We start from the raw sequence: 26,097 nt of genomic DNA, 5'->3' as shown, positions 1-26,097 counted from the left end.
GTCCTCCTCTAATCACTTGAAGATCACTTGGATGATTGTTGTATTTTAAGAGCATAATAACAATGTAGGCAGAAATGATAATCAGATATCACCTGAATCAAATAAATTTGAAATAACGGTTCTGGAAAAGAGAGCGAATCTGTGATGCTAACGTCCACGGCCCCGGGTCACCGTTACGACCTTAGTTGTCACAGTGCAAGAAATCCTAGATTTGTGTGCAATGCCATTAGAAAAAAACACTTACTGATGCAAGTAGGAGTTCCTGGACTCCATTGACCACTTTGGCATGTAATTGTTCTCTCTCCTTCCATTCTGTAATTGGTATGGCATGCGTAGGTGACTGCGGCTCCATGATTGTAGACCTCCCGTTTGTCTCCAATAATATCTGCATTCTCTACTGTTGTCGGTAAATAGCATCGGGCTACTGAAAAACAAAACAAAAAGGGCACACACGATGTTAACGCAAAAGCAAGCATTAATTTCCTCATCTATTGATGATGCAACAAACTGAAAGATGAACAAGGTAAAAAAAAAGGAAAAACAAGAAAAACAAAACACTGAAATCCTGCCTCATGTTAACAGTTGATGATTTTGCACTGGGCTAAACTATGCTGAATGGCTTTAATAGAATACAATGAAACTGAGCTTTAAACTTCCATTAACTCTGCACTCTTGGCAAATGTGTAGACTCTAAATGTGATTGCTTCGGTTGTACTGAGCCTTAGGCCCCGTTTACACGAAGGGAAAACGCAGATATTTCCATGCGATTTGGCCTCTCATTTACACGAAAACGCAGTTTTTGTCACAGAAAACGATCATTTCTAAAAACTCCAGCCAAAGTGGAGATTTCTTAAAACGCCGGTTATGTGTTGTCGTGTCAACGGGGAGAAACGGGGTTTTAGGTTCTGAAGCGTCACATTATGCGCCAGGAAATGCTTCACGTCATATGAGCGCCCGATGTTTACAGTTTGTTTGTTACAGGAAGACGCTTGTGTTATTCGTGGTTGTTGATTCTGAGGATTCTGATTGGCTTGCATGGCTTTATCCTTCTCCCTACTAGAGTTTAGATTCTCAGCCCGAGCCAATATTTCCCACCACTATCCTCGGGCCGGGCCTATGATCGACGATTTTTTTATTTTATTTTTTCATTGGTTTACTGGCCTAATCTGAGGAGAAATCGATGCCATAAACAGAAATATTATAGGCCTTTATTACACGGGTCTTCTCAATGCCGTGGAACGCTCAGTTCACTTGCATGGGAACGGCGTATTTTATGCGTTTTGATGTAAACGACAACTTTTTTGAAAACGATGCTGTGTGCACAATGTTATTTTTGAAGACGGAGGGGGGGAAGTTTCTATAAATACCCCGCTACGTATAAACGTGGCCTTAATTGACTTTGGAATTAAAAAACACATCTCCTTTTTTTAGTGCATTGATTACTCAAGGAGCAACAGGTGTGCAGCCTCAACCTGCCCCAGAGATTAATATGTGTGACTTGGGCCAGGTGAGGCTGCTTCAACCAACAATCAACCACAGTAAAGACACTCAAACACGTAATATTTGCCTGCTGAATAGGCGTTAACTGACGCCTATTTATAGGCATTATTTATCTGTTCCACAACATTTTGTACGTCATGTTTGGGGGATGGGATGAAGTGAGGGATAATTTTAGTAATTGTAAAACTTTTTTAGTTATCTTCAATGTGTACTGGCCGATCAGATTTGTCTTGACGCGTTTGCGAGTCAGCCTAAGCAGAGCATGTGCGCACACTTACGACAAACAAGTTCTAGAGTTGTCTGCAGAATACAGAGCCTGTGTAACATAGTATCTATAGAATTCTATAAACTCTACATTGACTGTAAGTTAATTTTCTACTATGTAGAAAATGCAAGAAACCACATATAACTAAATATGAACCTATCAATAAAAATCCCCAATGAAAATACCTTGACAGAGTGGGTTTGGTGTCCATCCGTTTTCCGTGCATCTAGCCCGACCACCATGAGTTGGCTTGAAGCCTTCTTTGCACCGGTATGGTGCATAACCATCCATCCATCGACTTTCAAGCTGTTCTTTCAAATTAGGGTCATTGGGATCCTGACATCTGATCTCTGAATAAAGAAGCACAATTGTGACTCAGTGGAACTTATAGTAGTTCATGATTGTTTTCCCAAATCATACACTGTGACATCTACATAGTTCTCAAAATAGATTTCTGCGCACTTAAGTAAACTCATTAGGTTTATTTTAATTGTATCACAATTGTTAAAAAAACACACCAATCCAATCAAACCTGAAGGATCGAGGCGACCTGGTTGGTTCACTTATGAGGGTAACAATCCTAAGAACATTTATACATCTACAACTAATTGATGCCCGAAAATAATGTTGCCTACCTTGGCATTTTGCAGCTGAATCCCATTTCCCACTTTCTGTACAAGTAATTGTTGTCTGGGTTCGCTGATCATCGTAGGAAAACCAGTAGCCTTGGTCGCATTTCACCCAAACGGTTTCTCGTGGTGAAAATCGGTCTCTCTTTGGATCAGGATAAGTTGTTCCTGTCACTTGCGGCAGTTGACATGTCACTTCTGCAAATCAAAAAGTAGGATAACAAATTAATATTGCCATTATTACCCAGCAGTCAATAGCTCTCATATTGATGTCTGTTCCAGACAAAGCCCTGGATTAGACAGGCTACACTGCAGCCACTTATGGTCTGGAAATTGGGTAAAAGTATTTTTGGACAATTTTAACATTTTTAGGTGTTAAAGTTTATCATGTAGGCCTATGCCAACCGTCAAAGTATGATTTCACTGCAATCGTCGACATGTATGGAATTTTTTGAAAGACCATTTCAAAGACTTTGTCGGGTTTAAACACATGTGACACAAGTAGTCACATGACACACCACAATAAAGATTTGATACTTCAGTTTTAGTCTATCATAACCATTGTTAGCTAATCGACAGACAATTCCAACCTCAAACTAAATAAGAAGCATGCAGCAACATGAGGTAATTATTTCATAGCGGTGCGCATGCACATTAAAATGATATTGTTGCTAATCCTTGATATACATGAACATGTATATCAAGATATATCATATGAAAGCTGAGACTCCACTGAATCCAACAGTCCAAACCATATCACTGGATATAGACGATTTTGTCAGGAAAAAAATAAATAATACTAACGTTTACAATAGGGTTCCTACGGATTTCATAGGACCCCTGAATATAGTTGCAAGCAACCATGACTGGGTCCTACTGTCCGACTGGATGAGCGTATGACCGACAGTAGGACCGACAGTATGACAGTTTGACCAACAGTATGACTGTATGACAGACAGTATGACAGACAGTATGACCGTAGACTGCCAAGGGAAGATTAGGGTATATTATGTGAAATACATGCATGTGTACCAGGTTTCCTGCATCTTGCACTTTCCTAGTTGTAATGACCTGAGCCTGTTGAAATGTTGAATTTCGAGGCCATATTATTGCGCCACCTATTTGGTATTCTGGCACATCTTTTGATTCCTTAACTCATTTTGCGATTTCTACAAGCCTGCCAGAACTTTTGACCATGTCGTTTTTGAGATATGGCCGATTTTGTCGGCCAAAAAACGATTACAATAGGGTTCCTACAGATTTCCTACTGTCTGACCATATGACAGTATGACCGACTGCATGACAGTATGACCGACAGTATGACCGTAGACTGCCAAGGGCAGATTAGCGTATATTTTGAGAAATATAAGTCTTCCGTACGTGGAGGTATGGTGAGTTTGGTCGGCATGGTAACAAGGCATTGGTATGCCTTAAAAACTGGTTTGCCGGAAGTTAACATATCAAAACAATCTCCAACCATGTTTCTAAACCATACTGTGTCAAAACCCACTGTCAAAGACACTTTTCTTTCTGAAATTACGTGTGCAACGCTTTAAGGCCCAGCATGCATTGTACAGAGTGCGCGGTTAAGAAAGGAGAACTTCAAACAAATGTTGTTGTTTTTTTATATATAGTCTTCAAATCTGGCATTGGCATACTATGGAATCTCCTCTTAATAGCCATATCCAACAGCTGAGTCTACGTGTTTTGGATGCAATGTTAGAGTTGTTAAAACATGTTGTAGAGCTGTATACATATGCATGTATTTAACTTTAAAATGTAAATCTCTGCTGTCTTTCACCTTATTGCTATGGATTTAACACCATATTGTCCCACAGACACCGTGTACATGTGTGCCGACTTTGCAGCTATTACCACTTTCACGTAAAACATGGAACCTCACCACGCTTATAAGGGAACCTTGTGACATGTCAGACAACCAAGGTTTCAGAGCCTGCATGTTACTATACAGAGAGGATACAGTATCACATTTTCCTAGGAAAAAATGAACACGTCTACACAGTCAACACAATCATTCCCATTGCATAAATGGTAGACTGTGTGCACGGCCCAACAAGTTCTCCCCCCTCATAGCAGGTATCAACTGTAACACTGCTTCCAGTGCCTTCTAGTTCAGGTCAAAACTATGAGCAAACCAAGTACCGCCAGCTGCTATGACATGAATGAATGGCTTATAACCCCCCCGATTCTGTTGCTCCGGAATCAAGGTTTGGGGGGTCCCGTAAAAGAGTTTAAAGAGAAGTATATTTTGATTGTCTTCACGTGTTCGCCTGAGGATCTAATGCAATAAGTGAGTGTTTTCTCTGTGGCGAAATCCTGATAAACAATTCAAAAAGTTATAATGAGCGATGTTAATGAAGTGCGCCACACACTGTAGCGTTACACTATGGTCCGGGAAGCCTAACCCTCACTCTGACGCGAACAATAAGTATATCACTGCTCAGACAGAGCTTCACCACCCACCCACACCGTTGCATAATGCAACCCGGTACCTGGGCTGTACCACTTCGGGAGGGGCCGTTCAGTTCCCCTCTAGACAAACTCAACCTGGTTGCAACGTTGACAGTTATAGTGACGTTGACAGTAATAGCGTCTGTTGTGTTGAGTGAGTGAGAGGTTGCGGGTGCACAGCTCAGGCTGCCAGACGGCGCTGCAAGGAACTTTTATAAACGCAATATTGTTATCCCGCAGTAATCAGCCCGACAGCCCCGTAGCGTTAACGGCCCACCGGGAATTCTACCGACTCTCCCGATTACCACTCTGCCACCGCGCGCGCGCGTGTGTGTGTGTGTGTGTGTGTGTGTGTGTGTAAGAGTTATTCGATAGCCTGGTAATGTGTATAGGTCTACGTACGGTAGGAATATTCATACTGGTTTAAATAATAAATGTAATAGTATTTCCCATCTTTGCTGAGCAAGAGTTTTGTTCTAAAGTTCAGTGATTGAAACAAATAAAAGCCTGGGATATTGAAGTTTAACGGTACCACTGTCATGCACCCAGGGCCGACGGACTGCGGGAGAAAGTGCGACAGTTGTGGGGGGGCCCAAGACAGAGGGGGGGCCCATGACAATAAAAAAAATAAATAATAATAATTATAATAATAAATATATATATATATATATATATACTATCAGCCCATAGTGTTAGGAGTCGCACACGGACACGTCTCCCCCCCCCCCCCCCCCCCCCGTCAACAATTGTTCCCTACCCCCCAATTATAGTTGCAAGCAACCATGACGGGGTCCGACTGTATGACCGTATGACTACTATGAGTACTTAAGGGGTACATAGAGCTCTGTTATGGACTTGGGTGCAATTCATGGTGGGGTGTAGGTCCACTCGACCCCTGAAAGCGCCCCGTACATAAAAATAAATACAACATTATAATAAGTGATCTTTAAAGGCATAGTTAGTAAGCATGAGTCCTCCTCTGATCACTTGAAGATCACTTTGATGATTGTTGTATTTTAAGAGCACAATAACAATGTAGGCAGATATGATAATCAGATATCATCCGAATCAAATACATTTGAAATAATGGTTCTGAAAAAGAGAGCGAATCTGTGATGCTAACGTCCACGGCCCCGGGTCACCGCTACGACCTTAGTTGTCGCAGTGCAAGAAATCCTAGATTTGTGTGCAATGCCATTAGAAAAAAACACTTACCGATGCAAGTAGGATTTCTTGGACTCCAGTTACCCCATTGGCATTTAATTGTTCCCTCTCCTTCCATTCTGTAATTGGTACGGCATGCGTAGGTTACTGCGGCTCCATGATTGTAGACCGCCGGTTGATTTTCAGTAATGTCTGCATTCTCTACTCTTGTGGGTATATTGCATGGGGGGATCACTGAAAAACAAAACAAAAAGGGCACACACGATGTTAACCCAAAACCAACCAATCATCTATTGATGATGCAACGAACTGAAAACCAAATATAACCGCAAGCGGTGATTAACGGGGTCCGTGCAAAATTAAAAGTCAAGAACACACTAATAGAAGATAGATAAATCTGACATATAATTATGAAGGAAAGATGTTGATGAAGATGTTCCACTTAATGCAATACTGTGCCTCAGCTTTCAGGTGTGCTGCAGAGCAATGGCCGAATGTCATGTTCAGCTTGTTCATAATGCTCTGATCGGGATTCAACTCTCAACATAAGGATCACCTGTACAAGGCCTTATCCCATTGAGCCACATATAAACCTGAACTGCTGCCTCATTCACATGGTCATAATGTCTATTGATAAGCACACAACATCCAGAAAACTCCAAGCACACATTCCTCAAGTGAATTAAGGGCTTTCTCAAAAGCATGTACCTGAAAAATCTTTGAAATTCTGGGGAAATTAAACATTTGTAGTCAAGAAAACTAATGGAACAAACATAAATATGACAGTCAGGGCCGGTGCTCGGCATAGCCGCCCTAGGCGATTGCCTAGGGCGGCAAAATGTGTTGGGGTGCTAAAATGCGTCCCCGGTGCTAAAGCATGGTACTTCAGTCGTTTTCCTGTCACATTACGTTCGATAGGAGTCGCTGTCTCTCTACAATATGTCTGGCCCTGGTCAGAAGGGTCTAGGTCAATGTTTATGAGAACGTTGACAGACCTGTACAACAATGTAGAAAATGCAAGAAACCACACTAAATATGCACGTATCAATAAAAATCCTCCATGAAAATACCTTTACAGAGTGGGTTTGGGGTCCATCCGTTTTTCGTGCATGTAGCCCAAACAGCATCAGTTGGTGTGAAGCCTTCTCTGCACTGATATCGTGCATGACGACCCAGCCATTGACTTTCAAGTCGTTCTTTCAAATTAGGGTCATTTGGATCCTGACATCTGATCGCTGAATAAAGAAGAACAATTGTGACTCAGTGGAACTTATAGTAGTTCATGATTGTTTTCCCAAATCATACACTGTGACATCTACATTGACAATTTTAAATCTTTTAGGTGTTAAAGTTTACCATGTAGGCCTATGCCACCCGTCAAAGTATGATTTCACTGCAATCGTCGACATGTATGGAATTTTTTGAAAGACCATTTCAAAGACTTTGTCGGGTTTAAACACATGTGACACAAGTAGTCAAATGACACACCACAATAAAGATTTGATACTTTAGTTTTAGTCTATCATAAACATTGTTAACTAATCGACAGACAATTCCAACCTCAAACTACATAAGAAGCATGCAGCAACATGAGGTAAGTATTTCATAGCTGTGCACATGCACATTCAAATTATATTGTTGCTAATCCTTGATATACATGACCGATATATCATATGAAAGCTGAGACTCCACTGAATCCAACAGTCCAAACCATATCACTGGATATAGACGATTTTGTCAGGAAAAAAATAATAATACTAACGTTTACAATAGGGTTCCTACGGATTTCATAGGACCCCTTGCAAGCAACCATGACTGGGTCCTACTGTCCGACTGGATGAGCGTATGACAGACAGTGTGATTGACAGTATGACAGTATGACCGACAGTATGATCGACAGTATGACAGTATGAGCGACAGTATGACTGTATGACAGACAGTATGACCGTAGACTGCCAATGGTAGCGTATATTATGAGAAATACATGCATGTGTACCAGGTTTCCTGCATCTTGCACTTTCCTAGTTGTAATGACCTGAGCCTGTTGAAACGTTGAACTTCGAGGCCATATTATTGCACCACCTATTTGGTATTCTGGAACATCGTTTGATTCCTTCTCTCATTTAATTTTCTCTAATTATGAACCTATCAATAAAAATCCCCCATGAAAATACCTTTACAGAGTGGGTTTGGTGTCCATCCGTTTTCCGTGCATCTAACCTGACCATCAGTTGGTGTGAAGCCTTCTTTGCACTGATATTGCGCATAACTACCCATCCATCGACTTTGAAGCCGTTCTTTCAAATTAGGGTCACTTGGATCCTGACATTCGATCGCACAATTGTGACTCAGTGGGAACTTATAGTAGTTATGATTGTTTTCCCAAATCATACACTGTGACATCTACATAGTTCTCAATATAGATTTCTGCTTACTTGCGTAAACTTCTTAGGTTTATTTTAATTGTATTACAATTGTTAAAAAAACACACCAATCCAATCCAACCTGAAGGATCGAGGCGACCTGGTTGGTTCACTTATGAGGGTAACAATCCTAAGAACATTTATACATCTACAACTAATTGATGCCCGAAAATAATGTTGCCTACCTTGGCATATTGCAGCTTTATCCCATTGCCCGCTTTCTGTACAAGTAATTGTTTTCTGGGTTTGCTGATCATCGTAGGAAAACCAGTGGCCTTGGTCGCATTTCACCGAAAGGGTTTCTCCTGGTGAAAATGGGTCTCTCTTTGCATCAGGATAAGTTGTTCCTGTCACTTGCGGCAGTTGACATGTCACTCCTGCAAATCAAAAAGTAGGATAACAAATTAAATTGCCATTACCCAGCAAGCTATAGCCCTCATATTGATGTCTGTGCCTGATAAAGCCCTGGATTAGACAGGCTAAACTGCAGCCACTCATGGTCTTAAAATTGAGTCAAACTAGCTTCGGACAATTTTTAAATCTTTTAGGTGTTAAAGTTTACCATGTAGGCCTATGCCACCCGTCAAAGTATGATTTCACTGCAATCGTCGACATGTATGGAATTTTTTGAAAGACCATTTCAAAGACTTTGTCGGGTTTAAACACATGTGACACAAGTAGTCAAATGACACACCACAATAAAGATTTGATACTTTAGTTTTAGTCTATCATAAACATTGTTAACTAATCGACAGACAATTCCAACCTCAAACTACATAAGAAGCATGCAGCAACATGAGGTAAGTATTTCATAGCTGTGCACATGCACATTCAAATTATATTGTTGCTAATCCTTGATATACATGACCGATATATCATATGAAAGCTGAGACTCCACTGAATCCAACAGTCCAAACCATATCACTGGATATAGACGATTTTGTCAGGAAAAAAATAATAATACTAACGTTTACTATAGGGTTCCTACGGATTTCATAGGACCCCTTGCAAGCAACCATGACTGGGTCCTACTGTCCGACTGGATGAGCGTATGACAGACAGTGTGATTGACAGTATGACAGTATGACCGACAGTATGATCGACAGTATGACAGTATGAGCGACAGTATGACTGTATGACAGACAGTATGACCGTAGACTGCCAATGGTAGCGTATATTATGAGAAATACATGCATTTGTACCAGGTTTCCTGCATCTTGCACTTTCCTAGTTGTAATGACCTGAGCCTGTTGAAACGTTGAACTTCGAGGCCATATTATTGCGCCACCTATTTGGTATTCTGGAACATCGTTTGATTCCTTCTCTCATTTAATTTTCTCTAATTATGAACCTATCAATAAAAATCCCCCATGAAAATACCTTTACAGAGTGGGTTTGGTGTCCATCCGTTTTCCGTGCATCTAACCTGACCATCAGTTGGTGTGAAGCCTTCTTTGCACTGATATTGCGCATAACTACCCATCCATCGACTTTGAAGCCGTTCTTTCAAATTAGGGTCACTTGGATCCTGACATTCGATCGCACAATTGTGACTCAGTGGGAACTTATAGTAGTTATGATTGTTTTCCCAAATCATACACTGTGACATCTACATAGTTCTCAATATAGATTTCTGCTTACTTGCGTAAACTTCTTAGGTTTATTTTAATTGTATGACAATTGTTAAAACACACACCAACACACCAATCCAATCAAACCTGAAGGATCGAGACGACCTGGTTGGTTCACTTATGAGGGTAACAATCCATAAGAACATTTATACATCTACAACTAATTGATGCCCGAAAACAATGTTGCCTACCTTGGCATATTGCAGCTGTATCCCATTGCCCACTTTCTGCACAAGTAATTGTTTTCTGGGTTTGCTGATCATCGTAGGAAAACCAGTGGCCTCGGTCGCATTTCACAGAAACGGTTTCTCGTGGTGAAAATTGATCTCTCTTTGCATCAGGATAAGTTGTTCCGTTCACTTGCGGCAGTTTACATGGCACTCCTGCAAATCAAAAAGTAGGATAACAAATTAATATTGCCATTACCAAGCAAGCAATAGCTCTCATATTGATGTCCGTGCCTGACAAAGTAGCTTTGGACAATTTTAATATTTTTAGGTGTTAAAGTTTATCATGTAGGTAGGCCATGGTTTCTCAACGGGGGCGGTACCGCCCCTGGGGGGCGTTCGCACAACCTAGGGGGGCGCTGGGAACGTGATTCCATTTTTGGTTTAAAAAAAATTAAAATAAAAAATATATTTTTTTTAAATAATTTTTTTTTGGGGGTGAAAAATAGACTACCTGAAATAAATAGCCTATTTTCATTTATTGATTTCTAACCCCTCTACCGTCTCAGCTACTTTTTACTGTTTATGCGCAGTGGAACAGTGATAATACAGCGCGGTTCGGTCCTGCACACGCCCGGACTCCCGTTACATCAGCTATCGTCATGATCTCTATAGTAACGCTGATAAACATAACCCAAGTTTGTGGGTTAACAGTTCAATAACCAACACAACACAATCAAACATGTTCAGATCCAGCTGCTCTGAGCGTAGTCTCCAAGACCGTTGCATTTCAAATACAAAATATATAGGCCTAATTAGGCCTCTGCGTGCAATCTGTTTTCGTGGAGTCCGCGTTGCCCGGGCCGCGGTGCCCGTGGTTCCTGGGCCATTCATTCATTCGTTCACAGGGCATGGCGGGAGTGGTCGCGGTGCCCAGGGGTGGACTGGGACAAAAATTCAGCCCTGGCATTTTCTGTCCAGACCAGCCTACTACATTATCAGCAGTAGGGGTGGGACGAGACGAACGGGAAGAACCCTGTATGTACTTTATTAAAACAATTTAATCAAGTACATACATCCGAATAATAGTACAGCACTGCAAATAGCAGTTGTTGCTTTTTTTTGTTTTTGTTTTTCAAGTTTGTGTCTCTTGTGCTGCTGACAAGAAAGTTATGAAACCTGAACAGGAAGTTAACAGACATCCTGTGGTCGCTGCATTTCAAACCCCCATATCTACATATCTACAAAATCCTTGATAAATATCACACTTGATCCAACGCTAAATTCTCTCTTGCAGTTTTTAGTCTGTGAATGTGAAAATCTATTGGTGTAAGCCCAGCATTAGTTAAAACCAGACTCGGACAATAATAACAAAATATCCTGACAAATAATCTAAATAGAAACATATTACAGACAGTAGCAGCATTAGAGCTGAAACTCAATTGTTTCAACTGTGACTCAGTCATTGTGAAAACATAAATAGAGAATTTAATGTTTTTTATCTGTAGCTGCGAGAAAAAGTCTAAGACATGAATTACAGGTCTGAACAGATATGCATTCTCATATTAGACATTAGACTTTTTCACACAGCTATAGATAAAAAAAATAAATATAAATATAAAATATAAATTCCCTATTTATGGTTATATTTATATATATTGCCCTACTTCCTCGTCCGCAGCCAGCCAGCTACACTCCTCACCAAATTCATGACCTGCAAGAAACAGCAAACAGAACTTGTACTCAGTATCTGTGTACTGAGTGACAAGTATATGTAGCCATGTAGACTTTTTGTGACGTAGTGACACTTAGTGAACAAATGTACCTGTCATGAAGGACGACTTAAGTCTCAAAAGAGCCCCAAGACCTACCTGCATAACTGTTCATTGAACTTAAAAGAAATGCAGATGTTTGAAATTAAAATCATCAATATGAAAATCTTCAACCAGGAAATAAACCTTTGTTTCAATCTGAGACTAAACATGTTGCATAGTAAACTCGCAAAGTCAAGACGAATCTCTCTCTCTCTCGAAGAAGTTCTATTAGGTCAGGAAAACCTGTTTGACAGGAGATGATGGTAGCAGAGAATATAAAGAGACATTTATGAATTACCAATTGTCACTTTATCACACATATAGTATGTTTCTTCACATAAACCTTTAAACATACATATTGCATTCCTCTCACCACATGTAGCCTAATAGTCATTACCTCAGTAAACAATCAATTAATTGAAAGATTACAATAAATTCAATGGCAAATATTGCAAATTAAACGAATTATTTCCTATAGGTTTACTTGTATTTTGTGCTAAAATTCAAAGCATCTCATCTGTATTTACAATACAGCATGATTCTGCATCTCCATTTACAGCTCATTAGTCCATGTCAATGTTTACTGTTGCTATGGCAATAAGAGACTGCTGACGTTAGAAGCTGTTAGCTACCTTAGCTAAATCATCTGAACAATAATAACCCATAATATCACAATTCGGCATATTTAAACAAAATCAACCTCAACTACGACGCTGAAGTTGGCATCCGATTCGCAGCATCCGATTCAGCAGCTGGTCCACTTTAAATCGGTCCTGATTGAAAACCACTACACCTAGACTCTTCAAATCTGGACTAGATTATCACAGTGAGGCTATACGTTATAATAAACATAGTTACAGATTTGTGAAACCTTTTTTCTATTTGTGAAAATGCAATACAGGCTAATTTTAATGCTTTTTAGGGGTCCGGACTGCATTAGAACGGGTCCTGATTGAAAACCACTACACCTAGACTCTTCAAATCTAGACTAAATTATCACAGTGAGGCTATACATTATGTAAAACATAGTTTCAGATTTGTGAAACCTTTACCCTATTTGTGAAAATGCAATAAAGGCACATTTTAATGCTTTTTAGGGGTCCAGACCGCATTAGAACTGATCCTGATTAAAAACCACTACACCTAGACTCTTCAAATCTGGACTAAATTATCACAGTGAGGCTATACATTATGTAAAACATAGTTTCAGATTTGTGAAACCTTTAACCTATTTGTGAAAATGCAATGCGGTCTGGACCCCTAAAAAGCATTCAAATAAGCCTGTATTGCATTTTCACAAATAGGGTAAAGGTTTCACAAATCTGAAACTATGTTTTACATAATGTATAGCCTCACTGTGATAATGTAGTCCAGATTTGAAGAGTCTAGGTGTAGTGGTTTTCAATCAGGACCGATTTGAAGATACTAAGTGGTTTTCAAGCCGAATCGGATGCTGCGAATCGGATGCCAACTTCAGCGTCGTACCACAACTACCAACAGTCACAGCCCTTCAACTCTGGGCTAATATGTTGTCACAAGTATGCAGTTAATTAGGTCACATCACATTAGATGTAAAAATGTCTCAAAATGTAGCCTAGCTAGCCCCAGGCTAACGTTACTTAGCATATAATAATAATAACTAGAATTGCAATCCCTGAAGGTATTGCGGTGTGAATGCTAACGCTGAAATGCTCCGCTCTACTGCTGAAGCTGCACGTTGAAAAATAAATACCCTGAATCTAGGACATCTGCTGAACATTTTGAATGTAGAATGAAGTCTGTAGAATGAACTATGAATGAGTTGAATGGTTTTGAAGTCATGCTGCTAAAATCTGCTGCCGCTGAAATGCTCCGCTCTACTGCTGAAGCTGCATGTTGAATCAATACCCTGAATCTAGGAAATCTGCTGAACATTTTGAAGGTAGAATGAAGCCTGTAGAATGAAGACGTTGAAACTAGGAAATCTGATGAACATTTTGAAGGTAGAATGAAGCCTGTAGAATGAAGACGCTGAATCTAGGAAATCTGATGAACATTTTGAAGGTAGAATGAAGCCTGTAGAATGAAGATGCTGAATCTAGGAAATCTGATGAACATTTTGAAGGTAGAATGAAGCCTGTAGAATGAAGACGCTGAATCTAGGAAATCTGCTGAACATTTTGAAGGTAGAATGAAGCCTGTAGAATGAAGACGCTGAATCTAGGAAATATAATAGCAAGATGGTATGCTAACCTCAGCGCTAACGCTAAGGTCAACTCAAATGTCAGCGCTAACGCTAACGTCAGCGCTTATGGTAACGTCAATCCTGACTTTAGCGCTAACGCTAACGCCAATGCTAATTCAGCGCTAATGCTAACGCTAACGTCAACGCTAACTTCAGTGCTAATGCTACCGTCAGGGATAACGTCAACTCCAACGTTAGCGCTAATGCTAACGTCAATGCTAATTCAGCGCTAATGCTAACGTCAGGGCTAACGGTAACGTCAACTTTCACGGTAACGTCAATGCTAACTCAGCACTAATGCTAACTTCAGCGCTAATGCTAACTTCAGTGCTAATGCTAACGTCAACGCTAACGCCAGCGCTAATGGTACCGTCAATGCTAACTTTAGCGCCAATACTAACTTCAGCGCTAATGCTAACTTCAGTGCTAATGCTAACGTTAACGCTAACGTCAGCGCTAATGCTACGTCAATGCTAACTTCGCACTAATGCTAACGTCTGCGCTAACGTCAGAGCTAACGTCAACTCTAACGTCACTGCGGAGCATTTCTGCTGACGCTGAAATTCTCCGCTCTACTGCTGAAGCTGCACGTTGAAGAATCGTTAAAATGAATCTAGGACATCTGCTGAACATTTTGAATGTAGAATGAAGTCTGTAGAATGAATTATGAATGAGTTGAATGGTTTTGAAGTCATACGGCCAAAGTCTGCTGTGAAAAACTGTGAATCTGAAAAAACTATTAATGACATCGAAATTATGTTTGAATATTATTGAAGAGACAAATGTGTAAATCTGTTTAATTCCTTGAATTATTGGAAACGGTTGAAATTTGACCAAGTTATGAAGGTTTGAACGTTGGAAGGGTTGAATCGGATCAAGGATGAATCACCCTCAATGCCGCTTTTCCACCGCACATGTAGCTCGACTCGACAAGACTCGACACGACTCGACACGGTAGCAGCGCGGGTCCTTTTCCACCGCAAATAGTACCTCCAGGACGTGGGCGGGGTCGGCTGCGCGAAAGGGCCGTGACGTATTTTTGTACGCGACGCAAACAACACCTACGTAACCCACACATGGACGGAACCCACATAACAACAATGGAGAACATCGATGCGATGGTATTCGTGTTCGTATTATTAGCTGGCATGTTGAAGAAGTGGAATATGTTGGCTGCGGCGCTGCTATGGCTGTTACCAGCATGGTGGCCATGTCGCTCTCGTGACTTCGTCACACTCTCTGGCCAATCAGTGGCCGGCCGTCTGCCGACGTCACCTTTTAGCATCGGCTCAGCCGCTTGGAACCTAGAGCGAGGCGGTACTAGAAAAAGCAGCCACTTCAGGTACCAGATACCATGTTTTCGCGGTGGAAACGCAAAAAATGCGAGCTGAGTCGAGTCGAGTCGAGTCGTGTCGAGCTGGTACCATGCAGTGGAAAAGCGGCATAAGACGCTTTACATATTGGCCTGTCAAAACTATATGCCTCCACTCGCTCGTCTCCCGGCCCGGCAGCACAAGCTGGGGTGTTGACCCCGGCACCAAATAGGTCTGTAAAATTTGAACATTTAGCAGCTTCCACCTCCAGAGAGTCGCAGTTTTTCAGCGCCACCCGGGCGTTTCTTACGCTTATCCATTTTCAGCTCCGTCCCGACTCCCACGACTCCGGCCCGCGCCATGAGGTCCCGCCCACCCTGGTTTCTGTTGTGATTGACAGCACTGTCAGGGTTCTCTGAGCCAGTCAGCCAATGATTGATTGACAATGACAAACATAGACCAATAATATGTGTCGATGCTGGCCACACACTGCTAGCACTCTGTTGCCCATTGGCTGGTGGTGGCCGGGAGTCGCGGGAGTGCCCGCACCGCGGTCACGGTGAATGAATGTTCAATCGAACCATTTCTTCCTCAACTCTTTTCTCTCTCTCTCTCTCTCTCTCTCTCTCTCTCTCTCTCTCTCTCTCTCTCTCTCTCTCTCTCTCTCTCTCTCTCTCTCTCTCTCTCCCCCCCCCCCCCCCCCCTGTCGCTCTGGAAGTTTAATTGCATGTCATGAATATTCATTAATATTTTTAGCACCAAAACAGACGCCCATAACACGAGTGTGATTGGGCGTGGGGGGGGGGGGGGGGGGGGGGCGCCAGAGGATCAGGGTAGGGGGGCGTTTGCTCAAAAAAGGTTGAGAACCCCTGATGTAGGCCGTCAAAGTATGATTTCACTGCAATCGTCGACATGTATGGAATTTTTTGAGGTAAGTATCATGAGGTAAGTATTTCATAGCTGTGCACATGCACATTAAAATGATATTGTTGCTAATCCGTGATATACATGCCGATATATCATATGGAAGCTGAAACTCCACTGAATCCAGTAGTCCAAACCATATCACTGGATTTGGACGATTTTGTCAGGAAAAAATAATAATACTAACGATTACAATAGGGTTCCTACGGATTTCGTAGGACCCCTAAATATAGTTGCAAGCAACTAGGGATGGGCATAATTAATCGATGCTCGATAATTGATCGTTAAGAAATGCGTCGATCAATTTATATTGTTATCGATCAAAAGGACGTTGTGTTGCATACTGTGAGTCTTGAAGCATTTAATTGAATATCACGATGTGGGAGAAATACCACCCTGCCGACTGGTGGAAAGTGAATTGAAGACGGTTCCCCAGGCTGTCAAAGTTAGCGCGACAATACCTCTGCATCCCCGCAACTTCGGTCCCGTCAGAGCGGGTGTTTTCTGCTGCTGGACTGACAGTTACAAGGCTGCGTTCGCGTCTGACCCCCGAGCATGTTAACATGCTTATATTCCTAAACAAAAATATGTAGGCTGGAGTTACTGTATGCTATGAGACAGTAGGGACAGTCACCACCGTATGTGAGTCGCTCTTTTTTTTCTAAATGTGTTGTCTCTCGCTCCGCTATTCTTTCGGCTTGGTGCCTCTTGGAGTCGTTACATTTTGCCCAAACTGTGATATTTTAGCAACAAGTTCAGCCTTGTATATGTTCAATAAGGTATTGCTTTTAGATAGACTAGTTCATGCAATTGTTGGTAAATGGGTGGCTCATCTTTTTGTTGCGAGCCTTTTCCGCGCGCCGGCTGCAGCCTATAGGCATTATATGTCGGCCTTTTCCCCCCCTTTTTTTCAAAACAGTTATACAGTTTAATGCCCACGTTTAGCCTACTGCCTTTGTTTGATTATTGTTGTCCGATAAGTTGGCTACTTATTGTAATTGGAATAGGCTACAGATTTAGTCTTGTTGAATCGTATCCAAACCTTTAAGAGCGACTGTAGGCGCATTGTTCGGACTTTACGAGCGCCGCATAGGCCTATAACCTATAATGCCTGTATTTATTATTTCAAAACTGTTAAACAGTTGTAGGTCTTCAAGTTAACTGTATTGTATTAATGTTGGCCCATACATTATTGTTGGAATAAAGATTTCATTGATAAAAACATGCTGCATTTTGTACCAACGGGAATTTCAATAGAAAAAAGTTAATGATTAATCGATAATTGATCGATAACTCTAGCGATGCTCGATCAAGGAAATTTCTTCAAATGCCCATCCCTACAAGCAACGATGATGGGGTCCAACTGTCCGACTGGATGAGCGTATGACCGACAGTATGACAGTATGGCCGACAGTATGACCGACAGTATGACAGTATGACCGACAGTATGACAGTATGACCGACAGTATGACAGCATGACCGACAGTATGACTGTATGACCGACAGTATTTATACAGAATTAACATATGATAAAAACTAAATTGGTTTAACCCTACAAATGTTGCAAAGCAACTCCTTAGGTTCAAACCAATAACCACAAAACTATAGCTGAATAATTTACATAAAATACATAAAGAATCAAAACAGTAATAAGGCCATAAAGATCTCACCATCAGCCACACCGATTAGTAACAGCAGCACAGCCCCAATGTCGAGCATCTCGACCTCAGTGTGGTCTCAGTGGAGTCCAGGACTTGAGTCTGTTCACAGGAACACACAACCCAGCCTATATGAGACCCACATGTCATCGCAAAAGTGGAAGTTGTGCAACCTCTGAGCAAACTTTATACACACCACAACTAAACTCAAAGGGACAATAGGGGAATAGGGGAAGCTGAGTTTCTCCTGGGCCTCCACAATATATTCATATGCATTTTTGAATATGTGTTAATATCATTGATCACTTTGCCATACTATTCTTTGTTATAGACCTCGTCTCTACAATCGCTGGTTCCCTATCAGCGATGGCACTGCTCCTGATAGTAGCATTGGGAGTTTACTGTGCAAAAACGCACAAAAGCTCAAAAGGTAAGAATTTGCGTCTCTGTGCTCAGCGTCGGGGGCAGCGGAGAGAGCAGGGGGAGGGGGAGGTGGAGTACGCGGCGGTCAGGGTGGCTCCAGGCCCCAGGCGGACGCTGGAGACCAATGTGGACGAGTGTGTGTAAGCTCAGGCCCGGAGCACGAGGCCCTGAGAGCTGTGGACACCCAGAAGGACGCGTAGACAGCGCTTTAGCCAGAGGGCCAGCAGCCCGTTGACCTTTGACCTGCCAGGGACACTTCTCTCTCTGCATCTGAAGGCCACTTCGTTGAGGTCCTGTTTTGAGAATGTTACTTTTTATTCGGCCGTTGTCACGTTTATATGCATGTTCATGAAGCTGTTCACATGTAGTTTATAAGGTGTAGTTTCCATCATTCATCATATCGATTATTATTTTTATTCATTATTAAAATTACTTAGTTTTTACTGTTTTTCTTGTCCATAGTTGGTTGCAGCATAAAATGTTGCTTAAAAACTGATCCCAGCAAATATTTATGATAGCTTGAGTCTCGAAAGCACTGTTCTGCATACCTATATAATATAACTATTATTTATTTAATACTATTCTGCATGTGTAACTATTATATTAATATAACTTATATGCGTATATATACGTATGTAAATGCATTACTTACCCCCCACACAGACTCAGACTTATATATTACATGGTTACATACTTTCTAAATAATTCCAAAATTGAAAATAAAAGAGACGATCTCATAGAATATATATTTTTCTGACCTAAAGGAGAACAGAAACATTCAAGTTATTTGTAACTCAACTAGTTGACACCTCCACAGATAGAGTGATGGCCATTTCATGGAAACCAATGACATAAGGCAAACACTTGAGCTGTGTCTGCTTCTCTGCCGTCTCTAACTTCCCCCTTATGGTTCAGATTGCCCTGATAACATAAAACCTAACAACTAGACTTATAGGCAAGGGGTTAGGGTTAGGGTTAAAGAATGAAAAACATTCCAGCACATTGGCAGTGAAAACATGACGGAGATACCAAGTTTATTTTCTGTTTTTTACATTAGCGTACTCATTTAAAAGGTTGCTTTTATCTAAAGTGATGTAAATTATCGTTCATGAGTAGGGTGGTAAGGCGTCTTGCAGTGGAATTTGAACCCTGAACCATTGGGCTGGGAGTCCAACACCATGACCTCCGTACTGCCCAAGGATGTGTCGAACCCTCCCCTGTCAGACTGCCCTCCAGTTGATGAACCCTCCCCTGTCAGACTGCCCTCCTGTTGATGAACCCTCTCCTGTCAGACTGCCCTCCTGTTGATGAACCCTCTCCTGTCAGACTACCCTCCTGTTGCTGAACCCTCTCCTGTCAGACTGCCCTCCTGTTGATGAACCCTCCCCTGTCAGACTGCCCTCCTGTTGATGAACCCTCCCCTGTCAGACTGCCCTCCTGTTGATGAACCCTCTCCTGTCAGACTGCCCACCTGTTGATGAACCCTCTCCTGTCAGCCCTCCTCCATGAAGCCCCTCACCCCGTTCCCCGCCTTATTTGTTGCCCTCAGTAAATTCCCTAATTATTGACCCTCTGTGTCAGTGCCTCTCTTCGTCAAGAATTTAGCTATTATACTACTTAGTAGTATAATAGCTTCTCTCTGCAATAGTTCATATTTTATTCAAAAATATTCAAATCATCTTTAGTAATAGTAATAAGAGAGTTATTATACAGTGAGAGGTGGTCTTTGCATCTCAGTGAGTTATATCTCCTGTATTGTTTTATTCTCCTCTGTAAAACCTCCAGGTGTGAAGACCTTCTGCAACGCCACACAGCCACACATCAGGACCCAGTGCTTTGGCTCTCTGGGAGGAACCGTTGAGGTCCAGCTGCCTACTCACTCCCCACATGAGCATTCCTACACACTGAAGAAGAACAAGGTCCCGATAGTTGAGGGCGAAATCAAGATAACAGACCCCCGATATTCATTGAATGTCAGTACTGGCGTCTTTACCATAGAGGACCTCAAGAAGACAGACTATGATGCATATTCACTGGCAGCACATAATGGAGTTGAAATAGCAACTAAACTTTTATCCATTCAGGGTGAGTAACTATATCAATATTACACATTTGCTACGTGGTGGTCTAATAATTGTTAACAGGATTGCAGATCAGAGGGAAACAGCTGATTAAACACCAGTCATAAAGGATAATTTCGATTTTGTCTACTTTTTTTTTTTTACATGAAAACCATGGTGAATTTATGTAAATCAAATCTAACAATATAAAAAAAAATTGTCAACATTCAACATTTAGTTGTACTATGTCGCCTCTCTGCAATGGCCCATGTTTTATTCATTATAAAAGTGAGAGTAGATCTTATTCTCCTCTGCAAACCTCCAGGTGTGAAGACCATCTGTGACGCCACACAGCCACACATCACGACTAAAAATGTCCATCCCTGTTATAGTACTAGTAAGAGATTTGTTGTAGCAAAAGTGAGAGTAGATCTGTGAATCTCAGTGAGATGTATCTCCTGTATTGTCTTATTGTCCTCTGTAAACCTCCAGGTGTGGAGACCTTCTGCGACGCCACACAGCCACACATCACGACCCAGTGCTTTGGCTCTCTGGGAGGAACCGTTGAGGTCCAGCTGTCTAAGACCTCACAAGATGATATCTACAAACTGAAGAAAAACAATGTCCCGATTGTAAAGTACAAAAGTCAGACAAAAAACGTTGATTATTCGTTTAACGTCAGCACAGGAATATTTACCATGAACGACATCAACAGGACAGAGGATGATACATATTCAATTGAAGCACAAAATAGAAATGGAATTGATTCATCAAACTCACAATTTAATTTATCCATTCAAGGTGAGTAGCTTTATCAATATTTCTGTAACATTTGATGCTTCATTTAATGATTGGTAAACAAGATTACAGATAAGAGCGAAGCGTTTAACATCAGTTATTAAGGATAATTTAGACATTAACCTCTGACTTCATAGCTCTTATAGAAACACTGTCGGCTCTCAGGCTCCATGTTAACATGATCGGTAACGTCACATGCTATACTGTAGCCTACTTTGTGAATGTTTTTAGGCCTTTTCTATGTAGCCTGTAAACAGTCGCTCTGCCCATTTATTATTAATGCTGTCAACATTTGATATAAAGAGGTGGCTGTGTTGCTCTCATTTACTTTAGAAGTGCTTAGGTTGAAAATGCAGTTTATCTGCTAGTGCCCAATTTGTCTGTATAATATCTAGAGTAGCCTACAGTAAACACTAGTTAGTCTGGGAGTAGGAGCAGGGGGGTTAAAGAGGTGGATACTTCTAATTATAATTGTATGAAGTTAAGTTTCTATGAGTGAATAACAGAAGGTTTCTGTTCAGTCAAACTGTGAGACTCACCTCCTCAGTCGGTTTCCCTTAGCCCCGGTCTCCTCTCCCCTCCTGTCCCGGGAGTGTCCGTCCCGAGGACAGCAGAGGGTGTCCTGCTCTGCCGGGGCGGACGGACTCCACTACAGCTGGAGTCTAGACGGACTCCCGCTGAACGACCCGCGTCTCCTCTCCGGACACAGTAGCGCTAGTGACGTCACTCTGGAGCCGGGCCGGTCGGGACTGCTCACCTGCTCGGTCCGGGACAACGTGAGCGAAGCCACGGCTAACATCACCTTGTCTGAGTGTGACGGTGAGTGACAACACAACGAGGGAAATGAATGAATGGAGCTTGGATTCAGTAGCAGTTGATTCATCACATGACCGGTCACCATTGTCTCTCATCGGGTTCATATATGTAAACTGTACGGAACGCATATATCACAGTGGGTGCACAGAGACAACAATACCTTATGCCCTGAGACAGCTGTTGGACCAGACTTCAAAATAATTGGTATGCAGACAAGCCCATAGATAAATAAAAACACATATATTATATAAACTTATATAAATAAATAGCTGTAAATCATTTCATGGAATTTAATGCGATATTAAGATAATGAAGATAATGATGCTATAGTCTGCCCCTGCTTTTGTCCATATATATATATATGCGCATGTACTGTGTGTATATATATATATATATATATATATATATATATATATATATATATATATGTAATATAGTGAGAATTTAGTTCTATAGTTCTTCCCCAACAGATCTTAAAGGACCCACAAAGACGCTGGTATAGAAAAGATAAATCTTAATTTATTATGGCACAATAAATATAGTAAATATAAACAAAGAGGTAAGACCTGGTCATGGTTGCGCTACCTGCAACTCAATAGCAACCCACATCAATGTGGCAACGTCACATAAAAACACAGTCGCCCAAAATCATATTCAATCAGTTCAGTTATTGCACAGCACTCCAAAGATGGCGATTCACAGCACAACAAGATGTTTTAAACAAATAGTAATACAAATGACAAACCACAGTAAACTTATTGGCATGAGCTACCATGAACATAGGTTAATGGGGAACACGCGCTCTCGACCAGGCCTTAAAGAAACAAAAAGGAAATGAACTTCAAACCAAAATAGTTATAATAACTAAGTTCCCACAGAAGCTTGGAGGTCAACTATACAGGGGAGAAAGCGGCACAAACACTCAGAAGCACGCCACGTCTGGAACAGACCAAAAGCTATGGCGTCACATTAGTGCCATAATTCACTAATGTGATAAAAGATGCATTCGGGCGTATTATATTATTCCACACGCGTAGATATTAACTGCGAGCGCGCAAATGATCTCTGCGCGCGCAAAACAGCCTCTCGCGCGCGCAAATTACCTCAGCGCGCGCAAAACCTCTCGCGAAAGATGTTTTTACGCTCTCGCTCGAATTTAATTTTGGCACTATGAGGGAGGGAACCTAGGCAGGGCGATACGTGAAACGGCCAAACGTGATTGGCCGTTTCTGAAGCGCGATATTTGATTGACAGCCCTCCTCACATTCAATTCTGAATTGTACAGTAAATGGCTGAAACGATAGTTACGTATTGTAACTCCAGATTCTATGAGTATAGGCGCAGCCTTTTAAGTGTCGGCCTCATTGTCCTTTAAATAGCTGAAGAAAAGCTGTTTATTGGGAGCAGAACGTCCGCCGGCGCCCGACTATATCTGCGAAACGCGGACGTCGTTGAGGCACGCCGCACGCGGACGTAATTGAGGACCACGCTGTTGGTGGTCGGGGATTACAAATTTTCAGTGCTACGGCTCACGCCTAGGGATAACCCAATATCGATAGCCTTAAAAGGCTGCCCCTATACTCATAGAATCTAGAGTTACAATAAGTAACTATCGTTTCAGCCATTTACTGTACAATTCAGAATTGAATGAGAGGAGAGCTGAGGAGGGCTGTCAATCAAATATCGCGCTTCAGAAACAGCCAATCATAGGAAAGCCCGCCCTGCCTTGGTTCCCTCCCCGATAGTGCCAAAATTAAATTCGAGCGAGAGCGTAAAAACATCTTTCGCGAGAGGTTTTGCGCGCGCTGAGGTAATTTGCTGCTCGCGAAAGGCTGTTTTGCGCGCGCTGAGGTAATTTGCGCGCGCGAGAGGCTGTTTTGCGCGCGCAGAGATCATTTGCGCGCTCGCAGTTAATATCTACGCGTGTGGAATAATATAATACGCCCAAATGCATCTTTTATCACATTAGTGAATTATGGCACTAATGTGACGCCATAAAAAGCACACATAATTACACACAGCACACAGATAAAAGCATATCATCTTCAGCTAAACATTCCCTGTATTATACAGTAAGTTAAACATAAAATCAATCATACGTATGGCACACCATTTGCAATACATATGCGGGAAATGTAAACAGTATTGTTAAAGTGCAATTAGACTACAGAGTGGCTACCTTGCGCAATGAATCCCGACACGCCACGTCTTTGGGCAAGGTACTTGCTCTCTGTAGCCCCAGTTCGCGGCGATGGGCCGATCAGTGTGAATGAACACGCTCGCTCGTCCAATTACGCAAGTGGCTACCTTGCGCAATGAATCCCGACACGCCACGTCTTTGGGCAAGGTACTTGCTCTCTGTAGCCCCAGTTCGCGGCGATGGGCCGATCAGTGTGAATGAACACGCTCGCTCGTCCAATTACGCATTAGATGCAGGTGGTGGGACTTCGGTCCAGCTCTCTAGCCTTAAGCTCCAGTGTGAGACCACGCCCATTCAACACACCACCCCCTCCACACACCATGGTAAAGTAATGTGCAGGTAACCAATGAATATTTAAATGTTTCCTAAGTCTATACTGAAACTAATAATTCACCCCGTCACACCCATCCCAGCTTTAAAAGCTCACCGTCCCGGTGAGACTCTGGTCCCTTTATACCCAAGGTCCAAATGTCATGTGCATGGGGGCAGCGGGGGATCTAGGTCTACCTTCAGTTGAATTGGTGTGGCCTACGTCCACAGAGGTTGCTCTAGGAAGATGAAATGGGTTACTATGCTGTCCTGCTCTAGCCCGTGCTGAGCGTCTTACTGCCATAGCAAGATTGGGGGAGGGGCTTGGTGCATTTTCCAGTGTCATTGCCTCATGGACGTCAGGCTGCATGTGGTCTGGGCTATAGCTTGGTGTGGTTACTGCTGGCTCGTGGGGAAGTGGTACACCTTGATCACCTATGGGGAATATTCCCTCAACTGCCTCTAGACTCGTCGCTGGCTCCATCACAATGATTTCCTCATCGTCGCTCTCTTCTGCCAGAGGCATCCCTCTTCTTCCATCTCCCCTCTGCTGGGGACCTGCTGGTGCTCTGGGAATCCTGATGGTGGGGGTGGGTTCCGCTCGCACATCAGCTGGAATGACCCGTAATTCGGCCCGGTTGATGTTCTTCTGGGCACCTGTTCCATCTTGTGGGCATATGGTGTATACTCTCCCATCTTGATCCAAGGCTCTCTGCACTTCGTAAACCGTTGAGTCCCAAAAGTCTTGAATCTTATGGCGGCCCAATGGATGGTTTCTTCGGTGGACCAGCGTGCCTGGTGCAAGCGGCTGACTTACTGAAGGAGTAACTTGTTGGTTTCGGCGCTCTGCGGCCACAGTTAACTGATCTCGGGCATGGGCGTAAATTTCCTTGAGATTCTCCTGATGCTGTTTCAGCCAATCATGAGTGCACACTGGGTCCAATTCTTCCTCTGCAAGGCCCAAGAGAAAGTCTACCGGCAATCGCACTTTCTGCCCGAACATCAGTTCAAAGGGAGAATGCCCAGTTGATGCATGCAGAGTGGTGTTATAGGCAAAGAGTATTTGAGGGAGTGCATGCGGCCATCTGCGCTTCTGCTCCGGGGGTAACGAGCGGAGCAAGTCATGTAGTGTACGATTGAACCTTTCGCACTGCCCGCTACCCTCCGGATGATATGGTGTTGTTCGGCTCTTCTCAATATGATATAGTTGGCACAGCTGTTTCATGAGGTCTCCCTCAAAGTTTCTTCCCTGATCACTATGGAGTCGCTTAGGCACCCCGTAGTGGTAAAACCACCCCTCTGTCAGT

The 26,097-nt window shown here is 42.3% G+C and overlaps 3 protein-coding genes across 3 annotated transcripts in view; 1 reads left to right on the top strand and 2 right to left on the bottom strand.

Annotated features, from left to right (window-relative positions):
- The window catches only part of LOC115552100 (complement factor H-like), a 57,132-nt gene extending 38,741 nt beyond the window's left edge, over nt 1-18,391 (bottom strand). Inside the window, exons 1-3 of the mRNA XM_030367871.1 lie at nt 18,197-18,391; nt 10,276-10,467; nt 6,082-6,264 (exon numbers count right to left, since the gene is read on the bottom strand). Coding sequence (XP_030223731.1) covers nt 6,082-6,264; nt 10,276-10,467; nt 18,197-18,245 — 424 coding nt within the window. The 5' untranslated portion in view covers nt 18,246-18,391. The remainder of the gene's footprint in view (nt 1-6,081; nt 6,265-10,275; nt 10,468-18,196) is intronic.
- The window catches only part of LOC115552101 (uncharacterized), a 96,554-nt gene that overhangs the window by 16,256 nt on the left and 54,201 nt on the right, over nt 1-26,097 (bottom strand). The gene's annotated exons all lie outside the window — the stretch shown is intronic.
- LOC115552098 (uncharacterized) overlaps nt 1-26,097 on the top strand; it is a 120,511-nt gene that overhangs the window by 48,035 nt on the left and 46,379 nt on the right. The gene's annotated exons all lie outside the window — the stretch shown is intronic.

Source organism: Gadus morhua, chromosome 10 (assembly GCF_902167405.1).
Source record: "Gadus morhua chromosome 10, gadMor3.0, whole genome shotgun sequence".
Classification (NCBI taxonomy): Eukaryota; Metazoa; Chordata; class Actinopteri; order Gadiformes; family Gadidae; genus Gadus; species Gadus morhua.
The sequence above is the reverse complement of the archived record's forward strand: the minus strand, read 5'-3'. Positions and strand labels throughout refer to the sequence as shown.